This window comes from Heptranchias perlo, chromosome 9, assembly GCF_035084215.1.
Source record: "Heptranchias perlo isolate sHepPer1 chromosome 9, sHepPer1.hap1, whole genome shotgun sequence".
Lineage (NCBI taxonomy): Eukaryota > Metazoa > Chordata > Chondrichthyes > Hexanchiformes > Hexanchidae > Heptranchias > Heptranchias perlo.
Genome location: NC_090333.1, coordinates 66,955,704 through 66,979,759, shown reverse-complemented (window position 1 = coordinate 66,979,759; position 24,056 = coordinate 66,955,704). Strand labels below are relative to the sequence as shown.

At 44.2% G+C, this 24,056-nt stretch overlaps 1 protein-coding gene across 2 annotated transcripts in view; it reads right to left on the bottom strand.

Annotated features, from left to right (window-relative positions):
* Positions 1-23,327, bottom strand: part of hsd17b7 (hydroxysteroid (17-beta) dehydrogenase 7) — a 29,127-nt gene extending 5,800 nt beyond the window's left edge. The window contains exons 1-7 of one of the 2 annotated variants that reach the window (XM_067990674.1): positions 23,108-23,327; positions 12,651-12,854; positions 9,597-9,689; positions 7,179-7,293; positions 3,250-3,444; positions 2,153-2,257; positions 1,997-2,053 (exon numbers count right to left, since the gene is read on the bottom strand). In XM_067990674.1, the coding sequence (XP_067846775.1) occupies positions 1,997-2,053; positions 2,153-2,257; positions 3,250-3,444; positions 7,179-7,293; positions 9,597-9,689; positions 12,651-12,854; positions 23,108-23,193 (855 nt within the window). In that variant the 5' untranslated portion in view covers positions 23,194-23,327. The remainder of the gene's footprint in view (positions 1-1,996; positions 2,054-2,152; positions 2,258-3,249; positions 3,445-7,178; positions 7,294-9,596; positions 9,690-12,650; positions 12,855-23,107) is intronic. The other variant, XM_067990675.1, reaches the window with a different exon arrangement.
* Between the last annotated feature and the right edge of the window lie 729 nt (positions 23,328-24,056).

The following is a 24,056-nucleotide window of genomic DNA, read 5'->3' as shown; positions in this document are numbered from 1 at the left end:
CCTTTTACTCTGCCTGGCGGTCACCCATTTCCTTTCTGCCTGCGTATTCTTTACCTGCGGTGTGACCACCTCACTGAACGTGCTATCCATGATAGTCTCAGCATCGCGGATGCTCCATAGTGAGTCCACCCGCAGCTCCAGCTCCGAAAGACGGTTAGCCAGTAGCTGCAGCTGGACACACTTCCTGCACACATGGTCGCCAGGGACACTGGTAGTGTCCATGACTTCCCACATAGTGCAGGAGGAGCATATCACCCACTATGTCAGGCAGCTGTGGGCAGATACCAAATAAAGGCAGAGGGAAAGTGCCTCCATACATGCAGAGAATTACAAATAGTGGTCAATAGGCCACTCTCACGTTCCTTCGAGCAGTCAGTCATTGGCAGCACAGATTGCCTCTTCTATTTGCGTAATTCTCTTGCAACTTCTAATTCCACTGCAATATTTTAAATTTTACTTTGCAATGCAAATTAAAAAACTAGCATTGCCTGACTGTGTGTGCAGCACTGGGGGAAAGGCTGCCAACATCACTGAGCAGATTATAGTAGCCGTGATGTGGAGATGCCGGTGATGGACTGGGGTGGACAAATGTAAGGAATCTTACAACACCAGGTTATAGTCCAACAGTTTTATTTGAAAATCACAAGCTTTCGGAGATTATCTCCCTCGTCAGGTGAGTGAGTGAAAGGTTCTCAAATCGCATATCTTATATTAGGCTGGGACACGATCACACCAATCAAAGGTGTCGTTGGTGTTCAGACAGGTTAGCCACGGAAAACAGTACATTCCAGTATACTGAATACACAATGGGTCAGATTCCAAAGCCAGAGAGAGAAAGTGACCCGAAAGGCAGAGAAAGAGAATGTCCAGTTGTATTAAAAACAGATAACTTTTTTTTCCTGCTGGTGGGGTTACGTGTAGCGTGACATGAACCCAAGATCCCGGTTGAGGCAACCCTAACCCTAACCCTGTCCCATGAGGACGGCCTCAACGGGATCTTGGGTTCATGTCACGCTACACGTAACCCCACCAGCAGGAAAAAAAAGTTATCTGTTTTTAATACAACTGGACATTCTCTCTCTCTCTGCCTTTCGGGTCTCTCTCTCTCTGGCTTTGTAATCTGACCCATTGTGTATTCAGTATACTGGGATGTACTGTTTTCCGTGGCTAACCTGTCTGAACACCAACGACGCCTTTGATTGGTGTGATCGTGTCCCAGCCTAATATAAGATATGCGATTTGAGAACCTTTCACTCACTCACCTGACAAAGGAGATAATCTCCGAAAGCTTGCGATTTTCAAATAAAACTGTTGGACTATAACCTGGTGTTGTAAGATTCCTTACAGATTATAGTAGGCAGTTCCCAAAATGCACTGCCAAAAGCAATAGTCACTTATCGTTGGAAAACAACCCAAGACTCTTTAAAACTCATACGCTGCTACGGTTAGATGTCCATAAACTGTTTATATTCCCCCTTCCCTTATTTTATTCCTCCTCTTCTCTTCTGGTTCTCCTGGAATCATGGACTATTCCCTGACTGAGAAGTGGGTAGACTGGTGACCGTGTTCCAGGCCTTTGTTATGTTGAGCTGGTCACAAAGGAACGGGGAAAGCAGCGGGGGTGATTTGTGAGCCCACATCTTCCTTTTGTGCCAAAGCATTAAGTTTGATTTAAAAAAAAATCTCTTGCAAATAGCAGTATTGAACTACCAGTATCATGCAGAAGTTTATGCCATAATTTGTATGGTGTTTAAAGTATGCATTTCATCTGATGACTCGTAAACTATGTACTCCTGGGAATTTACCTGACTTGCCTCTATTGGGCAAATTAGTAATGTGTGCAGATGAAAAAATTTAGTGGCTGTCCTTTGGGAATAAAATTTTACCCCTAAAGATCTTAAAACTTTGTTCCACATTAAATAGCGAGTTGATAAAGAATTAAAACAATGTTTTTTTGTGATTATCGATACTGTTGTCTTCTTTTCAGACTCCATACCAAGGCTTCTGATCCATTGTACGGGCTCAGAGTAAATGTGTTTGTGAATACACGAATCTGGAGAACAGAACAAGTAACAGGAACATTATTAAAAGTGCAATCTCAACACAGCAGCTGTTCTGAATGGTTTGAAAATGCCAGAGTTATTCTACTCACCAGCCACATAATGGGTGTTAATAGTGTCCAGAAGAAAGGAGGCAAGATACCATAGGTCAAATTAGTCATAACAAGGCCCGGACACACCACACTGGAAAACAGGCCCTGGAAACAATAGAGCAATTTAGCAGTCAGCAAGGTGCAAGTTAAAGAATGTATATGACCAATTCCAAAATCCCTTCTAGTGTCTGATGACAGTAACATGTTGAAAGAGTAAACATTTGATTGACAAAGATGTAATTTTGGCAATGAAGATGAAGTGCAGGCACAAGGACAGATTCCTCCTATCATACATGTGGGACACCAAATCTACAGCTCCAACCAATAATGTTTTAGAACACATCCTGTTGGAAGCTAAAAGATTTGTGAATTCTATTTTTAGGTTTTCCAGGAATTCAGTTTTCATGTGTTTAGACAATGGAGACAACTTGTCTCTGTCTTTAAACTATGGAATGCAATGGCGACATTACTATGCACTGTCATAAACAAGAGTCACTTTTGCTGCTCTTTTATTAGTCAATGGCAGTGCATGCTGGAATGTGTTGACATTATTCTCTCCCTCTTTTTATGAACTGATTTTCATAAGATATAATAGAAAGTCTCTAACCCTGGCACCAAAATTCAGCATCTGTTATACAACGTGCCAACTTCATTAAGTCTTTTGTCTTGAAGACTGTGACTTCTTTGCAGCCTTAGAGTTGGTTCTTACTGACTGGAAGTGCACTTAGTGTACGTGTATGTATATATATATGAATATAAATAAATATAAATATAAATAAACAAGCCAGTCCGACAGGAAAGTTATGGAGGAGCACAATACAAGGAGCCCCTTGGCTTACTTTGCTATAGTCTTTTAATAGGCAGAAACATCTCTGAAATTGATACTCCAACTGGGTAGTAAGTGCTTCAGGACTTAAAGCATATATACTGACAGAGCTTTCACTACATCAGGCAAATATTAAAAAATTTGTTTCTAATCGATTCCAAGTGACAATATTACTTTTCACAAGTAGCTTGTTCAAATTTACTACAATATATCTCATCACAGTCTTTACATTTTCCTCAAAGTGTGTTGCAACAATTGATACCAACTTTACCTGGATATTATAGTGCTTGTTCAAGGCTACACTCAGCAGATCAGTTGCATATTTGGATGAACTGTAGGATTCCTGGCCTTGGCTATGCTGGTAGTCAGTTAGACTGAAGGCAGATTTCCTTGCATTACTAGAAGTTGTCCAAACTACCTGTGATGCACACCCAGCTTGACAGAGTACAGGTTCCAGGTTTCGTATCTAGGAAATGAACATTTTAATATAAAAAAAATGAATATTTTAAGCTGCATCTCTAACATTTTCCTCGTGACTTCTTTCCTTCTCCCAATTTTCCTTATAAAAGGCTAAGGCATTAAATTCACACCTTTTGGTTACACTAGATGCTCCCCTGAGCATGGTATAAATCTGTACCAACTTTAGGACCACATGCTGCTTTTTTTTCTAATTTTCTTCATTATAATCTGTGGTAACAATTTGCTCTCTTTGGAAGAGCAGAAAATTGAATCCAAATTTTATACCTGGAACTTCTAAATTTTGGCAGAGAGGATAAAGGAAAAAGTGGATGGGGCTCATATGGATTTCAAAAAGCATTTGCTAAAGTACGACGTACAAGACGTGTAATAAAGATAGTGGTACGTGGAATTAAAGAGGAACATGGCCACATGGATAAAGAGATGGTTGGAGGGCAGAAAGCAAAGGGTATGGGTAAAAATATCTCAGACTGAGAAAAAAAAAACTTCAATTTTTATGGTGCCGTTCACATTCTCATGATGTAGTAAAGCATTTTACAGCCAATGAATTACTTTCGAAATGTAGTCACTATTGTTATGCAGGCAAACGTAGCAGCCAATTTGTGCACAGCAAAGCTCCACGAACAGCAATGAGATGAAACACTAGTTAATCAGAAAGAACACGTTTAGTAGTGTCCACATGGGTCGGTGTTGGGGCCATTCATATTTACTATATATTCAAATGATCTGGACTTAGAAATTGAGGGAATATCATCAAAATTTGTCGATGACATCAAATTTTGGATGAGTTATGGTAAATTGTGAAAGTCTGCAAGAGGACATAAATAGGAGATGAGCAGAGAGGTTTCAGCTGCAGTTCAAAATAGAAAAATGTGAACCAATACATTTTGGAAGCGAGAATAGGTAAAGGAAATACAATTTATATGATACGATTTTAAATATAAATATATAGGTTATTAAAGGCAGTAGGTGATGTTACGGAGATTGAAATGGGCGGTCATAATGGGCTTGGAAGCTAAGCTCGGGTCAAATAGGACACTGAGATTACAAACAGTCTGGTTCAGCCTGAGACAATGGCAGGGGAGTGGGATGAAATCAGTGGCGAGGGTACGGAGTTTGTAACAGGGACCGAAGGCAATGGCTTCGGTCTTACCAATATTTTAACAGGAGGAAATTGTAGCTTATTCAAGACTGGATATTGGACAAGTAGTATGACAACACAGGGATAGTGGAGGGGTTAGGAGAAGTGGTGGAGAGGTGGAGCTGGGTGTCATCAGCATACTTGTGGAAGTTGACCCTATATCTGTGGATGATGTTGCCAAGGGGCAGCATATAGATGAGGAAGAGGAGGGGGTCAAGTAAAGACCCTTGGGACACTCCAGTGATAATGGTGTGGGGGCAGGAAGAGCTGCTGAAATGCTTGAACTACGATAGAATAGATATGTCTCACCTTGATTGGAACCAAGCGAGGGCAATCCCAAGGAGCTGGACATTGGAGGAGGAAGGTGTTATCGACCATATCAAAGGCTGCAGAGATGTCAAGAAGAACCAGGAGGCATAATGTGCCACGGTCAGAGTCGCAGAGGATGTAATTTGTGACTTTGGTTAGGGCCATTTGAATTCTGTGGCAAGGATGGAAACCCGAGTGGAAAGATTCAAACATGGGAGTTGCAGGTAAGAGGGGCACAGATTTGGGAGACGACAAGAACTTTGGAGAGGAAAGAGAGGTTGGGCATGGGACGGTAGTTTTCAAAGACAAAGGAGTTGTGCATGTTTATTTTGAGGAGGGGGGCGACAAACAGAATCTTTGTTTTTTTTAATCTAGAGGCAAAGAATAGGAAAGTAAGGAGGTGGAAAGAGGATAACCAATACTATAGATAAATCACAGTCGGAAACAAAAGCAGAGAAAATTCATATCCTGTTACATTCTAGGAGGTTTGTACTAAATTGTTTAAATGGGAAACCCAAAATACGAAGTTGAAGTTTTCAATCAATCAGATAGCTGGGGTTTTGGTTCTAGCAATGTATTGCAACACTACTTATGGTCGATGGATTGATTTTAATACAATGATTTGCAGATTAAGGTGTTGCAGGAGACAAAGCTGGAAGCTTACTTCCACATTTATAATTAGTACTGTGCGTGAAAAGGTGAAGGGTTTGTGCCCCACTCCAGTCAACCCTGGCGAATGGAACCTTACAGCATAGAAGGAGGCCATGTGGCCCATTGTGCCTGTGCCGGCTCTTTGAAAGAACTATCCAATTAGTCCCATTCCCCAGCTCTTTCTCCATAGCCGTGCAAAGTTTTCCTTTTCAAGTATATATCAAATTCCCCTTTGAAAGTTACTATTGAATCTGCTTCCAAATTGGTCTCTAAATACTGGGTTGACATCCAGCGAGGTACTTGTGTCCAAATGGAGTGACCGCTGGCTCAGGGGTCAGTAATAGGACCACTGCTTTTTTTGATATACATTAATGGCTTGGACTTGGGTGTACAGGGCACAATTTTAAAATTTGCAGATGACACAAATCTTGGAAGTGTAGTAAACAGAGAGGAGGATAGTGACAGACTTCAGGAGGACAGACAGGCTGGCGAAATGGGCAGACACACGGAAGATGAAATTTAATGCAGAGAAGTGCGAAGTGATACATTTTGGCAGGAAGAATGAGGAGAGGCAATATAAACTAAATGGCACAATTTTAAAGGGTGTGCAGGAACAGAGAGACCTGGTGGCATATGCGCACAAATCTTTGAAGGTGGCAGGAAAGGTTGAGAAAGCAGTTTAAAAAATACAGGATCCTAGGCTTTATAAATAGAGGCATAGAGTACAAAAGCAAGGAAGTTATGTTGAACCTTTATAAAGCACTAGTTGTCCAATTCTGGGCACCGCACTTTAGGAAGGATGTGAAGACCTTAGAGAGGGTGCAGAAAGGATTTACTAGAATGGTTCTAGGGATGAGGAACTTCAGTTACGTGGATAGACTGGAGAAGCTGGGGTTGTTCTCCTTAGAGCAGAGAAGGTGAAGAGGAGATTTGATAGAAGTGTTCAAAATCATGAAGGGTTTAGAAAAAGTAAATAAAGAGACACTGTTCCCTTTGGCGGAAGGGTCAAGAACCAGAGGACACAGATTTAAGGTGATTGGCAAAAGCACATGAGGATAAACTTTTTTATGCAGTGAGTAGTTATGATCCGGAATGCGCTGCCTGAAAGGGTGGTGGAAGCAGATTCAATCGTGGCTTTCAAAAAGGAATTGGATAAATACTTGGAGGGAAAAAATTTGCAGGGCTAAGGGGAAAAAGCAGGGGAATGCGACCAACTGGATTGCTTTTACAAAGAGCAGGCTCGGGCTCGATGGGCTGAATGGCCTCCTTCTGTGTTGGTAGAGACCAGTTGGGCCGAATGGCCTATTTGTGCTGTAAATTCTATGTAATACTGGACTGACATCCAGTGGGGGTACTTGCGTCCAACGGGTGCGGGTGCCCCCCCCATCGTAAAGGGTTGGTAGGGGTCTTTAGCTTTGGTTGCAGCCCATCTAAGAGAAGGGGCTGGGAAGATAAAAACCATGAGGAAGGCAATGGGAAACCACTTCAGCCACTCCACCCTAGTGTGTGGCTCAAGAATCTCATGTGTGAGGCTTGAGTTAGGACTTGCCCTACGGCAGAACACAACAGATGGACTTTATATGAAAGCACGCCCAGTTGTAATGAATGCACATAATTCTTACCAGTAAAAAATGTCCAAAGACATTTGTCATGAAGACCTGCTGTAGTCCATCATCGGTGAGCCAATCTTCCTGGGTAAGCAATCCCTCCCCTGTTGCAAACATACTGAAAATTTTTCTGTTAAAATGAAAACACCATCACAAGATAACATAACTATTAGCATCAATTAGTCTTGATCATAAATACAAAGCACATGCTCTCACATTCATTGGTTCACTGAAAGCTATGGATAGACCAAAGTCAATCAACCTTTTATTAAATGGAAAAAGCTTTAATGGTGTTATGAGTAGTGGACAGCATTAAAAGACATTCAGAACTCTATTCTCAACAGAAAATAAAACAGTGAATTTTAATTGTAGGTTTTGCTAAGAATTATTTTTTCATGATGATAGAGGCAACTTGCCTCTACTTTCCTTTAAAGGAGAGTTTGCACAGCAATGAGCAAGAGACATCTTGTTTGCTATCATTAACCAATAGAAGCACATGCTGAGATGTGTTGACATTACTCCTTCTCTCTTCCCCCTCCTCAAGCAACTCTTCACAAATTGATTTTCATAAGACTAGCTAATCTCCTGTGGCATTGCTCTGGGGTCTACAGCACGTTTATAGTAATGTTAAGGGGCTAACCAGGCTTGTACCACCAAGGGCACTTTTTAAGTACTCCGTGAAATTTGGAGACTGTAGGATGAAAGGTGTGGCTTTCTGTTTTATTTAACATTGCTTTGCATCTAGAACAGAGTGGGACGTCATGAACGTGATGGATGCGCACTAGATCCTAAACGTCTTTCAATTTTTTTTTAAAAAGTGGATCTCTTGTACATTGCTCACAGCAAGCTAGATGATGCATTACCCCACACCCTATTACCCAAACTGCTTACTTCCCCCTCCACAACATTGCCTACCTCTGCCTCTACCTCATCCCCATCACTTCTGAAACCCTTCTGTCATCTCTAGACCCAATGTTTGGGATTTTCTTTCCAGCTGCAGTGTTCTGGCAAGGTGAGACTTCTACCTGTCCCTCTGACACCGCTGCAACCCTGACCCAGTGCCTGGGGTGGGGGTCATTATAGATGTAGTATGGCGAAATCTTGGTGGGACTCCTGCCGCCAAGAGGGAGCCCACCAGTGCCCAGCCACAAAATCCCAGTGCTGCTACACTGCAGCGGTCAGGCAGTTAAAGGGGCAGAATCTGCCCAAAGATAAATGGAGCTGCAGCCATGTAAATCTCAGCAGAAACTAAAGCCTACACAGATAATTGGGGGCCAGATAGGAGGGATACGAGGCCCTTACAAGTCCCCTGGGAACTCAGGCCCCACACTCCCGCCACTATTTACATTCAGTGGGTAAGAAAGGAGTGCCCATTGGCAGTCCCAGTGTGGGCATGAGGGTGGAGCAGGTGAGAGAAAGAAATGCAGGTCAGGCATCACCGCACAAGATTTTTCTCATTCTCTGCCATTATCATGCCCAATTGGAGGTGGGATCACAAAACAGAATCCAGCACAATGTCTTTAATGTCCTCCTGGTTGGCTTCCTGTGCTCCAATAACTCCAAATGGTTCAAAACACAGCTGCAGTATCCTGCTCCACATTAAGTCCCACTTGCCCCAACCTTGTGATCTAAATAGGCTCCCACTCCCCCAGTGAATAACATTTAAAAATCCTAGTCCTGGTCACTGCTGGGGAAACCCTTTTAAGTGACCCCATCAACAATACCCTGAGCTAGCCTTGAGGCTGAAAGTCAACAGAACTTTTGTGATGGGGTGAAGAGAAGAAACAAGAAACAGGAGTTTTCTCAAATGGCTCAAGGATTGGCTTAATAGTTCTCGAAATATGTTTTCAGCACGAGTTTTGTTTTAAGAATGCTGGAAACGTGCTTCAGAAACTTTAAGCTGGGCATTAGGAACTTGACTTTTCTGAGTGTCAGTGAATCTTAGGCTCCATTTTTGGGAAGGGGAGAGAGGAAGAAGCAGCAGCGAGTGGTGGCAACGACAAGGGGGAAGTCAGCCACACCTCAGATTTTAGCTGCTCTAAAGTAGATGACACTGTGGGTGTATCTTGGAGACACAACTGGGAGATCTCAAAGTAATAGTAAATAAAATATAAGCCTCGATTTTAACCTAACCTGCATGGCAAGAACGGGACAGGTTTGGGTCGGACTCCCCATTTTACGCTCCATTGACTACAATGGACAGTAACATTGGGATGGGTGTAAAACGGGTGCCTGACCCAAACCCACACTGTTCCCACCAGGGGGAATTAGGTTAAAATCGGGGATTTAGTTTTTACAGCCATTTACAAAAAAGCCCATGTGGTATTACACATTAATTAGAAATTTTTTTTAAAAAAGGATATTTAAACATATCCCTGCTCAATGTGAAACAGCAACTTAAGCAATTATTTCTAAACAATGCTGGTACGATACCTGGAAAACAGACCACTTAGAAAGGCTTTCAAACTGAAATGAGGAAATGGCATAATCCCAGCATTTAGGTAGAGATAATCTAAACGCTGATACCTGCATCAAAACAAAGTATTAACAATTTAATGAAAGTCAATTATAAACAGTACCCATAAAATGCAGAATATGTTTCGTGTTGCAATTTATACTAGATGTAGGATTACAGCTGGTTGATCAGGCTCGCAGATTACAAACAAGGTTAGATCTTCTGAATGAAACAAGTATAAGTCTGGATAAGTCACTTATGTAGAACAAGATGGAATTTTTTTTTGAAACTCATTGATTTCACATTATATTTACAGATTTCAAAGTATGGCAGTTTATCTTTCTCCCATCTTCAATTATGGGGCAGAGCAGAGAGAACTGTAATTTAAAAAAAAAAATTGTTCATGGGATGTGGTGGTGAGCTGCCTTCTTGAACCGCTGCAGTCCGTGTGGTGAAAGTTCTCCCACAGTGCTGTTAGGAAGGGAGTTCCAGGATTTTGACCCAGCGACGATGAAGGAACGGCGATATATTTCCAAGTCGGGATGGTGTGTGATTTGGAGGGAAATGTGCAGATGATGTTGTTCCCACGTGCCTGCTGCCCTTGTCCTTCTAGGTGGTAAAGGTCGCAGGTTTGGGAGGTGCTGTCAAGGAAGCCATGGCGAGTTGCTGCAGTGCATCCTGTGAATGGTACACACTACAGCCACAGTGCGCTGGTGGTGAAGGGAGTGAATGTTTAGGGTGGTGGATGGGGTACCAATCAAGCGGGCTGCTTTGTCCTGGATGATGTCGAGCTTCGAGTGTTGTTGCACTCATCCAGGCAAGTGGAGAGTATTCCATCACACCCGACTTGTGCCTTGTAGATGGTGGAAAGGCTTTGGGGAGTCATAAGGTGAGTCACTCGCCGCAGAATACCCAGCCTCTGACCTGCTCTTGTAGCCACAGTATTTATATGGCTGGTCCAGTTAAGTTTCTGGTCAATGGTGACCCCCAGGATGTTGATGGTGAGGGATTTGGCGATGGTAATGCCGTTGAATGTCAAGGGGAGGTGGTTAGACTCTCTCTTGTTGGAGATAGTCATTGCCTGGCACTTGTCTGGCATGAATGTTACTTGCCACTTATCAGCCCAAGCCTGGATGTTGTCCAGGTCATGCTGCATGTGGACACGGACTGCTTCATTATCTGAGGGGTTGTGAATGGAACTGAACCCTGTGCAATCATCAGCGAACATCCCATTTCTGACCTTGTGATGGACCTTATGTTCTGACCTCTGACCTTAATGAAGCAGCTGAAGATGGTTGGGCCTAGGACACTGCCCTGGAGAACTCCTGCAGCAATGTCCTGGGGCTGAGGTGATTGGCCTCCAACATCCACTACCATCTTCCTTTGTGCTAGGTGTGACTCCAGCCACTGGAGAGTTTTCCCCGATTCCCATTGACTTCAATTTTACTGGGGCTCCTTGGTGCCACACTCGGTCAAATGCTGCCTTGATGTCAAGGGCAGTCACTCTCACCTCACCTCTGGAATTCAGCTCTTTTGTCCATGTTTGGAGCAAGGCTGTAATGAAGTCTGGAGCCGAGTGGTCCTGGCGGAACCCAAACTGAGCATCGGTGAGCAGGTTATTGGTGAGTAAGTGCCACTTGATAGCACTGTCGACAACACCTTCCATCACTTTGCTGATGATTGAGAGTAGACTGATGGGGCTGTAATTGGCCGGATTGGATTTGTCCTACTTTTTGTGGACAGGACATACCTGGGCAATTTTCCACATTGTCGGTTTTGCATCTAACTACGCTACAGCTGGCTTATGAGTACCGGGTGCTGATCCTGGATTCCAAAAACAGGAAGTGTTCCATTCGGCAGCACTAATATTTCTCACCTTGATGAGCCCAAAAATGTAAAAAGAAAATAATACATCACACCCAGCGGAGCAGCTGAAAGTTGATTAAATTTATCACACATGTTTAGAGGACTAGCAGATTTCAGTATCAGCCAGTCCTGAAATTCAAAGTTGTGTTAACCAATATGTGAGTCAAGTGCGTTCATTGCTACAATACTGGGTTATGCCACTGAGTGTTAAAAACTGGCTGAATGGTAGAAAACAACAGGTACTTGTTACAGGTGTAATGATATGGTGGGAAGAGGCACTAAGAACTACGGGGTAGAACTTGACTTTGTGCGATAGTGTCAAACGGCCCGTTTTACATCTCTCCCGATTTTTATTTCCATCTGAGATGCAAAACAGGCTTCCGATTCGCTATCATCCGTTTTACCCTATCGCACAAAATCAAGATCTACCCCTAAAGTTTCTAATTTGCATCAATGACATGGATTCAGAAACTCAATGCAAAATGGTTAAATTTGCAGCTGACACCAAAACTAGAAGAGGCAGTAGAATCAGAGGCGGCTGTTCAGAAATTACAGCACGAGTTGGACAAAATATGTAAGTGGGCCGAAAAATGGCAAATGAATGAATGTGAACAAGTGTAAGGTACTGCACGTAGGAAGGAAACATGGACATATGCTACTCCGTGAATAGCATTGAAATAGTTAAGGCTGAAGTTGAAAAAGACTTAAACTTAACGCTCAAAACGATGTCCAAACAATGCAGAGCAGCAATCAATAGCCAATAACATGTTGACTTATGTTGCCAATATAAAAAAACAACTCAGAGGATGTCATGATCAAACTGCGTAGTGCCCTAATCAGACCACAACTTGAATAATGTATCTATTTCAGGACTCTGAGAAACAAGTGAGACATTCAAGCAGTCAAGGCAGTGCAGAGATGAGCCACCAGGCCATTAAACTCATAAAATATAATCTTAACAAATGAATGGAAATTACTGTATTTAAATTTTAAAGAGTATTCTTCTTCAAACTTACAGCAAATGTGTTTTATTACAGCTACATAATGTTGCACTGAGAACCTCGTCTCATACTGGTCTGCTGGAATAATCATTGAAATTCAACTTGGCAAATATCAAGGGATTCATGCTACATTAACCATGACCATTATTAATGATATTATAGTACCTTTTCTTTATTTCTTTTGCTGCTTTGATCACCGAGTTAATATTCCCAACGTCTACTTTCAAAAGGCTAATATCAACCCCAGGATGGGACAGGAGAAGTTCAGACTTAGCAGCCTCAGCTTTCTGCATGTTTCGACATGCCATACACAGGTGTATCTGGTCATCCTCAGAAAGAATGCGTTCACAAAGAGCCAGGCCAATGCCACTGGGAAAGAAATAAAGTGGTTATAAACTGCAAGTGCAACACACACCTTGTGGCAGTATTTATACAGTGCAATGATAACAAATGGAGCAGAGACTAGATGTAGTGGTAGTGTACTGGATCCCCAATGAAAGGGTAGGAGGTTGAATCCCAAGCTCAGTCATTCCAATTGCACAGCTCCCGCCATTACATTCTTAACTGGATTCCTAGTAGGCTATTTTAAGCAGTGTTCATTTCAAACAGAAGTCTAAAGGCCAGGCCCCCACCCCTCCAGGGAACTTGAGAAAATGCAGTTGCAGAGATTGGGGGGGTTAAATTGGTTAAATGGGCACTGGGATTGCAGTCCGTAATTAGCCCGCGCCTTCAAATCAGATGCTTCATCTCACATAACATTCATGCTGCCTGATGATTTCAATGATTGCTGCGTGCAGCCAGCGCTACATGCGCTGTTGTTTGGCTGCACGCATCAGCAGGGGGCCCTGATATCGGGAGTGGCTAGCGCTACTTAAAGGCAGCCTGCACCTCTTAAAGGGGAGGTGCACTGTGGCTACAGGAAGTGGTGGGAGTCATGTGAGAAGTGATTCCTGGGCTGTGATACTTGGAAGAATGGCTGTGCCTGCGAGAGAGCGTTCACCAAGGTTCTCTGATGATGCACTGGAGGCCTTGGTACGAGGTGGACAGAAGGAGGGACATCCTATATCTTGGGGGGTGGCAGGAAGAGGCCCTCCAGACATAGGCTCAAGATGCAGTGGGAGGAAATAGTGGATGAGGTCAATGCCAGGAGCATAGTGCCAAGAACATGGATGCAGTGCAGGAAGAAGTTCAATAATTTGAGTTGTCAAGATGAGTGAGTTCAAGTTTCAAGCAGCAGATCCTACCAACTGCACCATTAGCCTCATCCACTGCTCAATGCACTACACCCCCCATCACCCACCTACCAATAATCTCTTTCAAATCAATACTCAACCCTTCAAATTAGATGCTTCAACTCATCCTCACACATTAACACTGTTGCAAGCCACACACCCACAACTCTCAAGTCACATACACTGGCAGCTATTCAACCATGACAGCCACATCACCCAAACATCTTGCAGGATACTTACTGGCACACTTCCCTCTTTCTTGCAGGAGAAGGCGGTACATAACAGGAGGCAGCAAGAAAGAACTGGAGGAGGACATGTGCGTCTACAAGTCCTAATTCCCATGGAGGACACAGTGTTGGCCATCATGGGAAGGGCCATCGCTGAGGCCGTGGCCACTGGTGGTGCTGGAAGGATCAATGATGAGGGTCTCTGCATACCTAATCCTCCTTCTCGCTTCCCATTTCTCCCTCATCCCACAATCTTTTCTGACTCACATGCTGCAAATGGTGGAAGTATGCACATCTTACTTTCTCCTCTCCTCTCACCACAACTCAATCTGTGTCCCTTTGTCATTCCAGATACCCAAGAACTGGAACCTGCCCAGTCAGAGGTGGAAGAGGAAGATACAGTGATGATGAAGAGACACTGTCACTTAATCTTACACTCGCAGCCACCAGCTCAGAGACTGGCACTGCGTGTAGCTTAGAGGCTAGGGTAGAGGAGTGATCTGCACGTGGTGAAACACCAGGCACAAATGCACAGAAGCCAGGGCGGTTGTGGGGGTGTGGGGGGGGGGGGCGAGGAAGGGGCAGAAGGGATGATGCAGGGGCCAGCTCACTGAAGGGCGAGGTTGCAAACTAGTTCTGCTTCAGAGAAGTCAGATGATGACTTTGATGGGCCAGGCTACAGAAGGCGGCTGATGGACGTACACAACCTGATGCTTGACGCACTGAAAAGCCTGCCGGAAAGCCTGCGCACAATGTCAAGGAGCATGGAGGAGTCCAGCTCCAACTTGGCACAGGGCTTTGCACAGAGCTTAGAGCCCATCCTTTCCCACATGGAACAGGTGGTCACCTCCATCAACATACCTGTGGAACCCACCATGATGCAGTGTCTGATGACCGATGTCACAGCTTCCATTGCAGCACAAACATCTGCCATCAAAGGTCTGACTGCTGCCTTGGGAGCTCAGACTGCTGCTCTCAAGGCTCTGGGGATCACTGTTGAAAGGGGCTTCCATGGCATCACCGCAGTCCAGCAGTCAAGTAATCTGTTCTCCAACAGATCACCAGGATTACTGAGGCGCCGTCCCAGGAGAGTGGCCGTGGTGCTACGGAAGACGAACCTGCTGTCCACTCTCGGGATGACAGCATTCCTACTCCCACCCTGCCAGTGCCCTTTCTGGTGCCTGTCAGCCAGTTTCCAAGGCCATCTGCCCTCTCCTCAATTGAAGGTCAGCAGCCTTCCATCACCCATGCTCCAGCCACTGGGGATGCACCTCGTAGTAGCACTCGGAAAGGTAAAGGCACACGAACGACAGGCACTAAGGGAATGCACAAGGGTGAATAGTCTCATTTTGTTTGCATCATTTCATGTGTTAATTTATAAATGTGGATTTGAATTTGCATTTGGTGGTGGGTTTTATTTCTGCGATGAGCTGAGGGAGGAAGCAATGTGTAATCATAAGGAGGATGATTTGATGGTCATGAGAGAGAGAAATGGTAAGGAGTGCGGGACTGTTGGTGTATGGGGAGGTGTTGTTTAGGTTACTTGTATTGCTCAAGAATAATCTGATCACGCAGAGCCTGCTGCCAGCATAGTGGGTATTCATCTGCATGATAAGCTGCATGTGGTCGCACACCAGCTGTACATTGAGTGAGTGGAATCCCTTTCTGTTCACGAATATGGCAGAGTTCAGATGTCTTGCACGCATGACAATATGCGTGCAATAAATGGCACCCTGCACCATGGGAAGCCTGCAGTGCGCGCAAACCCTCGTGCTCGTTCCTGCTGCTTGTCTCTGGCAAGAGGGAATGAGATGAATCTGTTTCTCATTGTATAGAGAGCCTTAGTGACCTCACTTATACAACGGTGCGCTGCAAACTGTGAGATGTTGCTTATATATCTCCAGCAGCAGACTGAAAAGAGCCATGGCTGTAAAAATTAAGCGCCACGGTTGCCTTGACAGCCACAGGCAATACTGTCCTTGCCCTACTTTGAGGCTGCAGTTGTGGCTGCAGCAGGTGACAAATTTCAGTCACGACTTCTTTAGTGAACCGCAGACGTCTGATGCACTGGTCGTCACTGAAGTTGAGGTAAGAGAATTGGTCCCTGAAAACCCTCCGCCGATACGGCCTCCTGCTGAATGCCCTGATCCTCCTCCTCCTTCTTCTAGCAGCCTGTCCTACTCTGTGTGGCCTCTCTTCATTCTCCCAGTCATGTTCAATTCCCAGAGGAAGCCATAACAGGCCACTCATGTCTGGAAGCAACTTTTTTCAGCACTATATTTTAAATGCCACTAAAAGTACTGCAAGACCAGCCAGAGCACTCTCCGTAGAATATTGAAACTTTATCCAAGTATAGGAAATGTCCAAAAACACGTAAAATTGCACCAGCAGACAGAATAAATAATCCAGCAATTAATCTGTAAGTACTTCATGATCCCTTTAAATAGCGCTGGTGTCCACAAAACTGGCGCTACACGGTCCAATTTCGCCTCCTGGAAGTGGGTACACAGAGGATGGCAACAGGAAGGTTACAAATAAAAAAGTTTAAAAAAATTAGAAGAAACCTGCAGTCCTGTTAACGTTATACTGCAACCTCAAGAATGTCTCCAAAATTGTTAATTGTTTTATGTCATTAAAGCGCCTACAGATTTGCATCATACGATCTTCAGTGACAAAAATCCAAACACAAAATGTCACTTAACAAAAAAGACAGTGGTGTAGACAGCCACTAAAAGGTTGTGTAGTCAGAAGGAACTGCGTTAAACCACACAGTTTGTTCCTGTGGGAAAAAACCCATCAAGACATCAATTATAACTGAATATACTGCTACAGTGTGCCTAATACGAAGACCCATTTTGTCACTGGCAAAGCAAGTGAACTGGAAGTGAAGTGCAAGGAGCAAGGATTTGGTTTTTGATCTTCTAATAATCTTTCAATTAAGTTAAATATTTTAAAAAGGAAGCAAATATCCCAGGAGTTTAAACTTCAATTTTAGTAGCATACAAAACGCTGGGAAGTTCGTCCGACAAACAAGCTAGCAACAGAAATATACTACCCAGTACACATTTGCCATTATTTTTCCATTTTATTACAGCTGGAAATAGAATGCAGCTCTTGTATTTGCACTGAACCCATACATTCAGACCAAAATGCAGCTGGTTCTGCTATTTTTAGCAGCATATATAAAAACCCGTAAAACTATAGGCGCCTACAACTTTTACTTTATGGTTAATTTTGTTAGCGATGATTAAAATAGTGAATTGGTGAAAATCCAATAAAATGTGGAAACATCTAGGTTAGTTATGAAGATAAATTGTTTAAAATAAGAGATACTCAGATTACACTTGATTAATTGTTCTCGTCGGCAACAAGAAATTTACTCGGTAAAGGAATTTACTCGGTAAAAAAAGCTTTGTTTTGAAGTTGCCTTAAAATATGACCTGTCTTATTATAATCTGTGGGATTGCTGATTAAAGGTGCAGTGTACTGCCACTTACAAGTAGCTCAACTCTGAAAGGCAGTGGCAAGGGACCCTGGGAGGCCACCTCACACCACTTGGGTTGCATACCAGCTAAAGTGTAATTGTAGTGCAGTGCCAAGCAGAGTTTAAAAAGGACTCTTGGGGGTCTATTGGATCTCCTTGGCAAGTTAATTCAATGTCTTCATAAAGCAGACACTCCAGCCTGTGCTCTCACAACATAAACATCTACCAGTTCAGGAGTGTGCATGCAGGTAAGTGTGGAGATCTGTTGTAACCACAGCTAAGATGAGCATAACTTTTCTTTGGGATTGAAGGAAAAGCATCTGATTTAACAAGTACTTTTGCTGCAAAATACTCCCATACGCACAAATCACTAAAAGTAGCGATGCAGGTTAATAAGGCCATTAAAAAAATGCAAACAAAGCACAGGTTCATTTCTAGAGGGATAAAATTGAAAAGCAGGGAGGTTATATTAAACTTGTATAGAACCTTGGTTAGACCACACTTGGAGTACTGTGAACAGTTCTGGTCTCCATATTATAGAAAAGGATATAAAGGCACTGGAGAAGGTGCAAAAAGGATTTACTAGGATGATACCAGAACTGAGCGGTTATACCTATCAGGAAAGGCTGAACAGGCTGGGGCTCTTTTCTCTAGAAAAGAGAAGACTGAGGGATGACCTGAAAGAGGTCTTTTAAGATTATGAAAGGGTAGATGTAGAGAAGAGGTTTCCACTTGCGGGGGAGAACAGAACTAGGGGCCATAAATGTAAGAGAGTCACTAATAAATCCAATAGGGAATTCAGGAGAAACTTCTTTACTCAGAGAGTGGTTAGGATGTGGAACTTGCTACCACAAGTAGTAGTTAAGGTGACTAGCATAAATGCATTTAAGGGGAAGCTAGATAAACACATGAGGGAGAAAGGAATAGAAGGATATGCTGATAGGGTTAGATAAAGTAGGGAGGGAGGCTCATGTGGAGCATAAAAACTGGCATGGACCTATTGGGGCAAATGGCCTGTTTCTATGCTGTACATTCTATGTAAGATATGATTTCAGGGACATGCAGTTTTAGAGGGTTAAAATGAACATTTAGGCGAAGGTTACATTTTAACGCCAGAGTTAACAAACTCAGTAGGTTACAGTACATTTTAATCTCATATACTCCATTCACAAATGTTATCCAGTGTAGTTAATGGCATGACAGACAAACTTTTCTGTAAGTCTCTTATGTTATCCTTTCATGTTATTAAAGGTACTCGACTATGGCTTCATGTCACTTTGGGTGGTTACAGTAAAAATATCATTTTATTTTTAGAAAGAAAGAACTTGCATTTATATAGCGCCTTTCATGTCACAGCCAATGAAGCAAATGCAGTAACCAATTTGCACACAGCAAGGTATCACTAACAGCAATGAGATAAATGACTGGATAATCTGTTATGGTGGTGTTGGTTGAGGGAGAAATGTTGGTCAGGACACCAGGGGAACTCCCCTACTCTTCTTTGAATAGTACATGGGACCTTTTACATTCTCCAGACAGGGCAGATGGGGCCTCATCCAAAAGATGACACCAATAGTGCAGCACTCTCTCAGTACTGCATTGAAGTGCCAACCTAGATTATGTGGGCTAGTCTCTGGAGTGGGGTCTCTGGGTTTGACCTCTGTGTGCAAACTTTGTCAAGTACAAAGTCTATTTTCATATAAACATGAACATTAGTGAACAATTTAAGGAGAACAGGCAACTAGTCACTCCACACATTTTGAATTGAGGAGACAGGATGACTGACAACATTAAAATAAATTTAACTAGTGCAAAACAGTGAGGGAAGCTTTTTGGTGAAACTTGTTTTTAAATGTAGGCTACATGCTTGAATATAGTGCACAGAATAATAAACACTTTTTTTTCCCTATTGCTGGCAATAAATTGATATTTGCCATTGCTACTTCTACCAAAGATGGCCCAATATGCTGGCATGCCAGTTGCTGTCAGTCTGGCACCTGACACCTTCATGTGGTACAAGGCAGCTATTCAAATCACGGTCTGTCAAATATTCTTCAGGTGAATCTCAGCATTTCTATAGTTCCTTTAATGTAGCAAAATGTCCCAAAGCGCTTAACAGCTTTGTATTGATTGGATACTTTCAGTGACAGAACAATAATCACACACAAATCCTTCCACGTCTTTGGTAATGGACACCCCTTCATTGAATGAATTGGGGGGGGCGGTTAAATGCTTAAAAATGTGAAACCTAACCCCAGTCCACCATGAACGTGCCGACATCTGGTTTAATTGGGGCGGGTTGGGCTAGTGACCTGCTCTCGAGAGGCAGGTCAGTAATTTTAATACGTTAATAAGGCTGCTTGCCTCAGATTTTGCAGCCATTTACATTTAATGGCTGTGGGCCGGGTTTCCCAGGACTCGGGAAACCTGGCAGCTAAAGGGAGGAGAGAACTGCTGGATCCGGCAGGTAAGTGCTTTTCCAGCACTGCTTCTGGGTCAGGAGGTGCAGGACAGCAACCCCTGGTCCCCAAGCAAATCTGCCGCGATCGGCCTCCCTCTCCGCGATCCGACCTTCCCACTGCCGATCGGCTGATCCTCCCCCCCACCACGGCGATCTCCAGGCCGATCCCCTCAGCGATCCGATCCGATCCGACCCCCCACACCCCACCCCGTATTCACTAAACCTCTCAATCTGGGCAGATCCAGGCGAGAAACTGAGAAAAAAAATTCAAATGAGGTCCTGCTGTTAAATTCGCAGGACCTCCGCATTCCCAATATTTCTGGGTTTCCCGGTCGCTAAAAGTTTCCTCCACTCCCTCCTCGCCTTCCCATAAATATCAGGGCCAATATTTCTAGAACTCAGACATAAGCAGAAGAGAAATATTTTTCTACAGGTGCAAATACATATAACAGAAATAAACCACTGTAAAAACAAACCACACTGATTTTAGTGTAATGCAACATTTATATATTGTGTCAATCCCACTGCTATAACATATTCACAACAGACACTTGTGTAGTTGAGTCCTCTTATTAGTCAATGTGCATTTCATATTTTGTCACTAGCAAACTAGAGTATTCCAAACCTCCTACACAAACTGTATATTATCTATCGAAATTCTGCAATTAGAACTGACGTGCATTCTGCATCCAGATCTGTTTGTAGAGTCTACTGTCAGGATGTGAGGGAATCATGACTTACTGCTGCTTCCCCCAGCCTGATTTAATCCTGAATGTGAAGTCCAATCAGAACTTAAGAAGCTTACATTAAAACTAAATCATAATATTGTTATCGATTAAACAGCGAATGTCCTGCGGTGCCCACCGGTCCCAGGGAAGGCCTCGAGCGTACCGGTGGACACGTGTTCCCTCTCCAGGGCCACCCTGGCATGGACAAGACTGTGTAAGAGAGGCAGGCAGCCAGAGCTACCCAGACTGTTCATAGCTGGAGATAAGATAAAAGAAATATTCTGCACGCACACATATACATATTTTTTCAAGGCTTCCAGCAATCACAGCACGTTTACACCCAATATTCTTCTTTGCTCCCTCTCTGCCTCAAGGCAGTGACTAATGCCAAGATAAAGATCAAAGAATGCTGTAGTACCTTGCACAAGTGGCCATTCTTCATTCATGAGCACACAGTGTCTTAATAGAATCATAGAAAATTTACAGCATAGAAGGAGGCCGTTCAGCCCACCGTGTCCACGCCAGCTGAAAATGAGCCACCCAGCCTAATCCCACTTTCCAGTACTTGGTCCGTGGCCCTGAAGGTTACATATGCATTTCAGGTGCATATCCAGGTACTTATTAAATGAGTTGAGGGTTTCTGCCTTTACCACCCTTTCAGGCAGTGAGTTCCAGACCCCTACTACCTTCTGGGTGAAAAGAATTTCCTCAGGTCCCCTCTAATCCTTGTACCAATCACTTTAAATCTATGCCCCCTGGTTATTGACCTCTCTGCTAAGGGAAACAGGTCCTTCCTATCCACTCTATCTGGGCCCCTCATAATTTTGTACACCTCAATTAAATCACACCTCAGCCTCCTCTGTTCCAAAGAGAACAACCCCAGCCTATCCAAGCTTTCCTCATAGCTAAAATTCTCCAGTCCTGGCAACATCCTCATAAATCTCATCTGTACCCTCTCTAAAGGAAGGATGTAATTACACTAATGTGGTGACCAGAACTGTACACAGTACTCAAGCTGTGGCCTAACCAGTGTTCTATACAGTTCCAGCATAACATCCCTGCTCTTATATTCTATGCCTTAGCTAATAAAGGAAAGTATTCCATATGCCTTCTTAACCACCTTATCTACCTGTGGGCATGTAATCCAAGGTCCCTCACATTCTCTACACCTCTCAGTATCCTTCCATTTATTGTGTACTCCCTTGCCTTGTTTGCCCTCCCCAAATGCATTACCTCACACTTCTCCAGATTGAATTCCATTTGCCACTTATTTGCCCACCTGACCAGTCCATTGATATCTTCCTGCAGTCTACATCAACCACATGGCCAATTTTTGTATCATCTACAAACTTCTTAATCATGCTCCTTAAATTTAAGTCCAAATCATTAATATATATCACAAACAGCAAGAGGCCTAGTACTGAGCCCTGCAGAACCCCACTGGAAACAGCCTTCCAGTCACAAAAACACCCGTCAACCATTATCCTTTGCTTCCTGCCACTGAGCCAATTTTGGATCCAACTGGTCACTCTCCCTTGGATCCCATGGGCTTGTACTTTTTTGACCAGTCTGCCATGCAGGACTTTGTCAAAAGACTTGCTAAAATCCATGAACATAAGAAATAGGAGTAGGCCATCCGGCCCCTCGAGCCTGCTCCGCCATTCAACAAGATCATGGCTGATCTTCTACCTCAACATCATTCTCCTGCACCGTCCCCATATCCCTTGATGCCTTTAATATCTAGAAATCTATCGATCTCTGTTTTGAATGTACTCAATGACTGAGCCTCCACAGCCTTCTGGGGTAAAGAATTCCAAAGATTCATCACCCTCTGAGTGAAGAAATTTCTCCTCATCTCAGTCCTAAATGGCCTACCTTTCATTCTCAGACTATAACCCCTTGTTCTACCCAGGGGAAACATCCTCCTTGCATGCTCAGTCATTGGTACAGTGGAAGCCATCACTGCCAAAACCTAGACCTGTCTTTTACATGTACAGTCATTGCAGGAATCACTGGACAGCAGTCATTGCAGGAATCACTGGTTCATTTTAACACTCCCCCACCCCCACCCCAAACACACAAAAGCCCTAGAGTACTGAGGCCCCACCTTTTAGCCCAGCTGAGACCAGGCTGGGGATTGAATGCAAATTTCTCCCGGTCCAGGTGGCTCAGTAACATATCCAAGCGATGCATTAACCTGGACTTTCAGCAGAGAAACAGACCATTCGGTCCAAATGGTCCATGCTGGTGTTTATGCTCTATTGCAGCCTCCCTCCCTACTTCATCTCACCCTATCAGCATAATCCTTCTATTCCCTTTCTCCCTCAGTGCGCTTATCCAGCTTTCCCCTTAAATGCATCTGTGCCATTTTACCTCGACTACTCCTTGTGGTGGCGAGTTCCACCTTCTAACCACTCTCTGGGTAAAGTTAAAAACCATTAGGGGCGGCTTCAGAGCCAACGAGCCGCGTGGGTGAATCTCCATAGTTACCCGTTAGCTCCCGTCACCATGACGACCCTGCGCGCGGCGGCGGCGGCGGCGACGGCACCTGCTCGGGAAACGGCCGACAGATCCATGTTAGCGAGGCGGCTCCTACCCCGGCCGTCTCCCCTTCAGACAGCTTCCTTTCTCCCGCAGGTCTGACACAGTCTGCACGGAGCCCGGTTAAGCGGGTGTCAGGGGGCGGGGGCCGGAGGCCGGGGGGCGGCGGCTCTTTCTCCGCTCCGCCTCCTCGGACCACGACGCGTCGCAGTCGCCCGAGCCGACGCGCAAGTACGGCGTGCGCCGGCCGCCAGAAAGAACAGGCCGTCGCGCGTGATTTCGAAGCAGCCCGCTCCCCCCCCCCGGGTGAGTCCTCGTCGGAGTCAGCAGGTGGCGGCCAGGCCGTGGCTCCTGGACAAACTAATGCGAGGAGCGCAGAAGAGGGTGAGGAGGAGAAGAGCAAAGAGCCGGCTTACACCCACAGGGGAATTAACAGTACAAAACAGAAAATATAACACAACTGGAGAATAACTCTCAAAATCGCCAGCTTCAGATAAAGGGCCGTTTTCTTCTCGACTTAAAGCTTATTGCACTCTTCCTCCTCCCCACTCCTCTTTTCATTCTTTATTCTCCTCAGTTGCTCAGCGTCATCTGTTTGAATAGACACGAGGCATGGATTGGAGATGAGGAATAGATTTTCCGTGGCAGATTTTTAAGATAAACATTGAAAACACATAACACCAGCACAAGAAAAATGTACAATGGTTGTATTACATTTTTTTACAGTCTGTGAGGAAACAACATCAAGGCTAGCATATTACCTGCAATCAGCCGACCCCCAACACGGTCAAGACCCTCCACCCCCTCGATAGCCGAGTCCTCCCCTGATGCCTGACCCTCCCAGCGACGTCTCCGACCCCCCCCCCCCCGCGATGCCCCCGACCCCCCCCTGCGATGC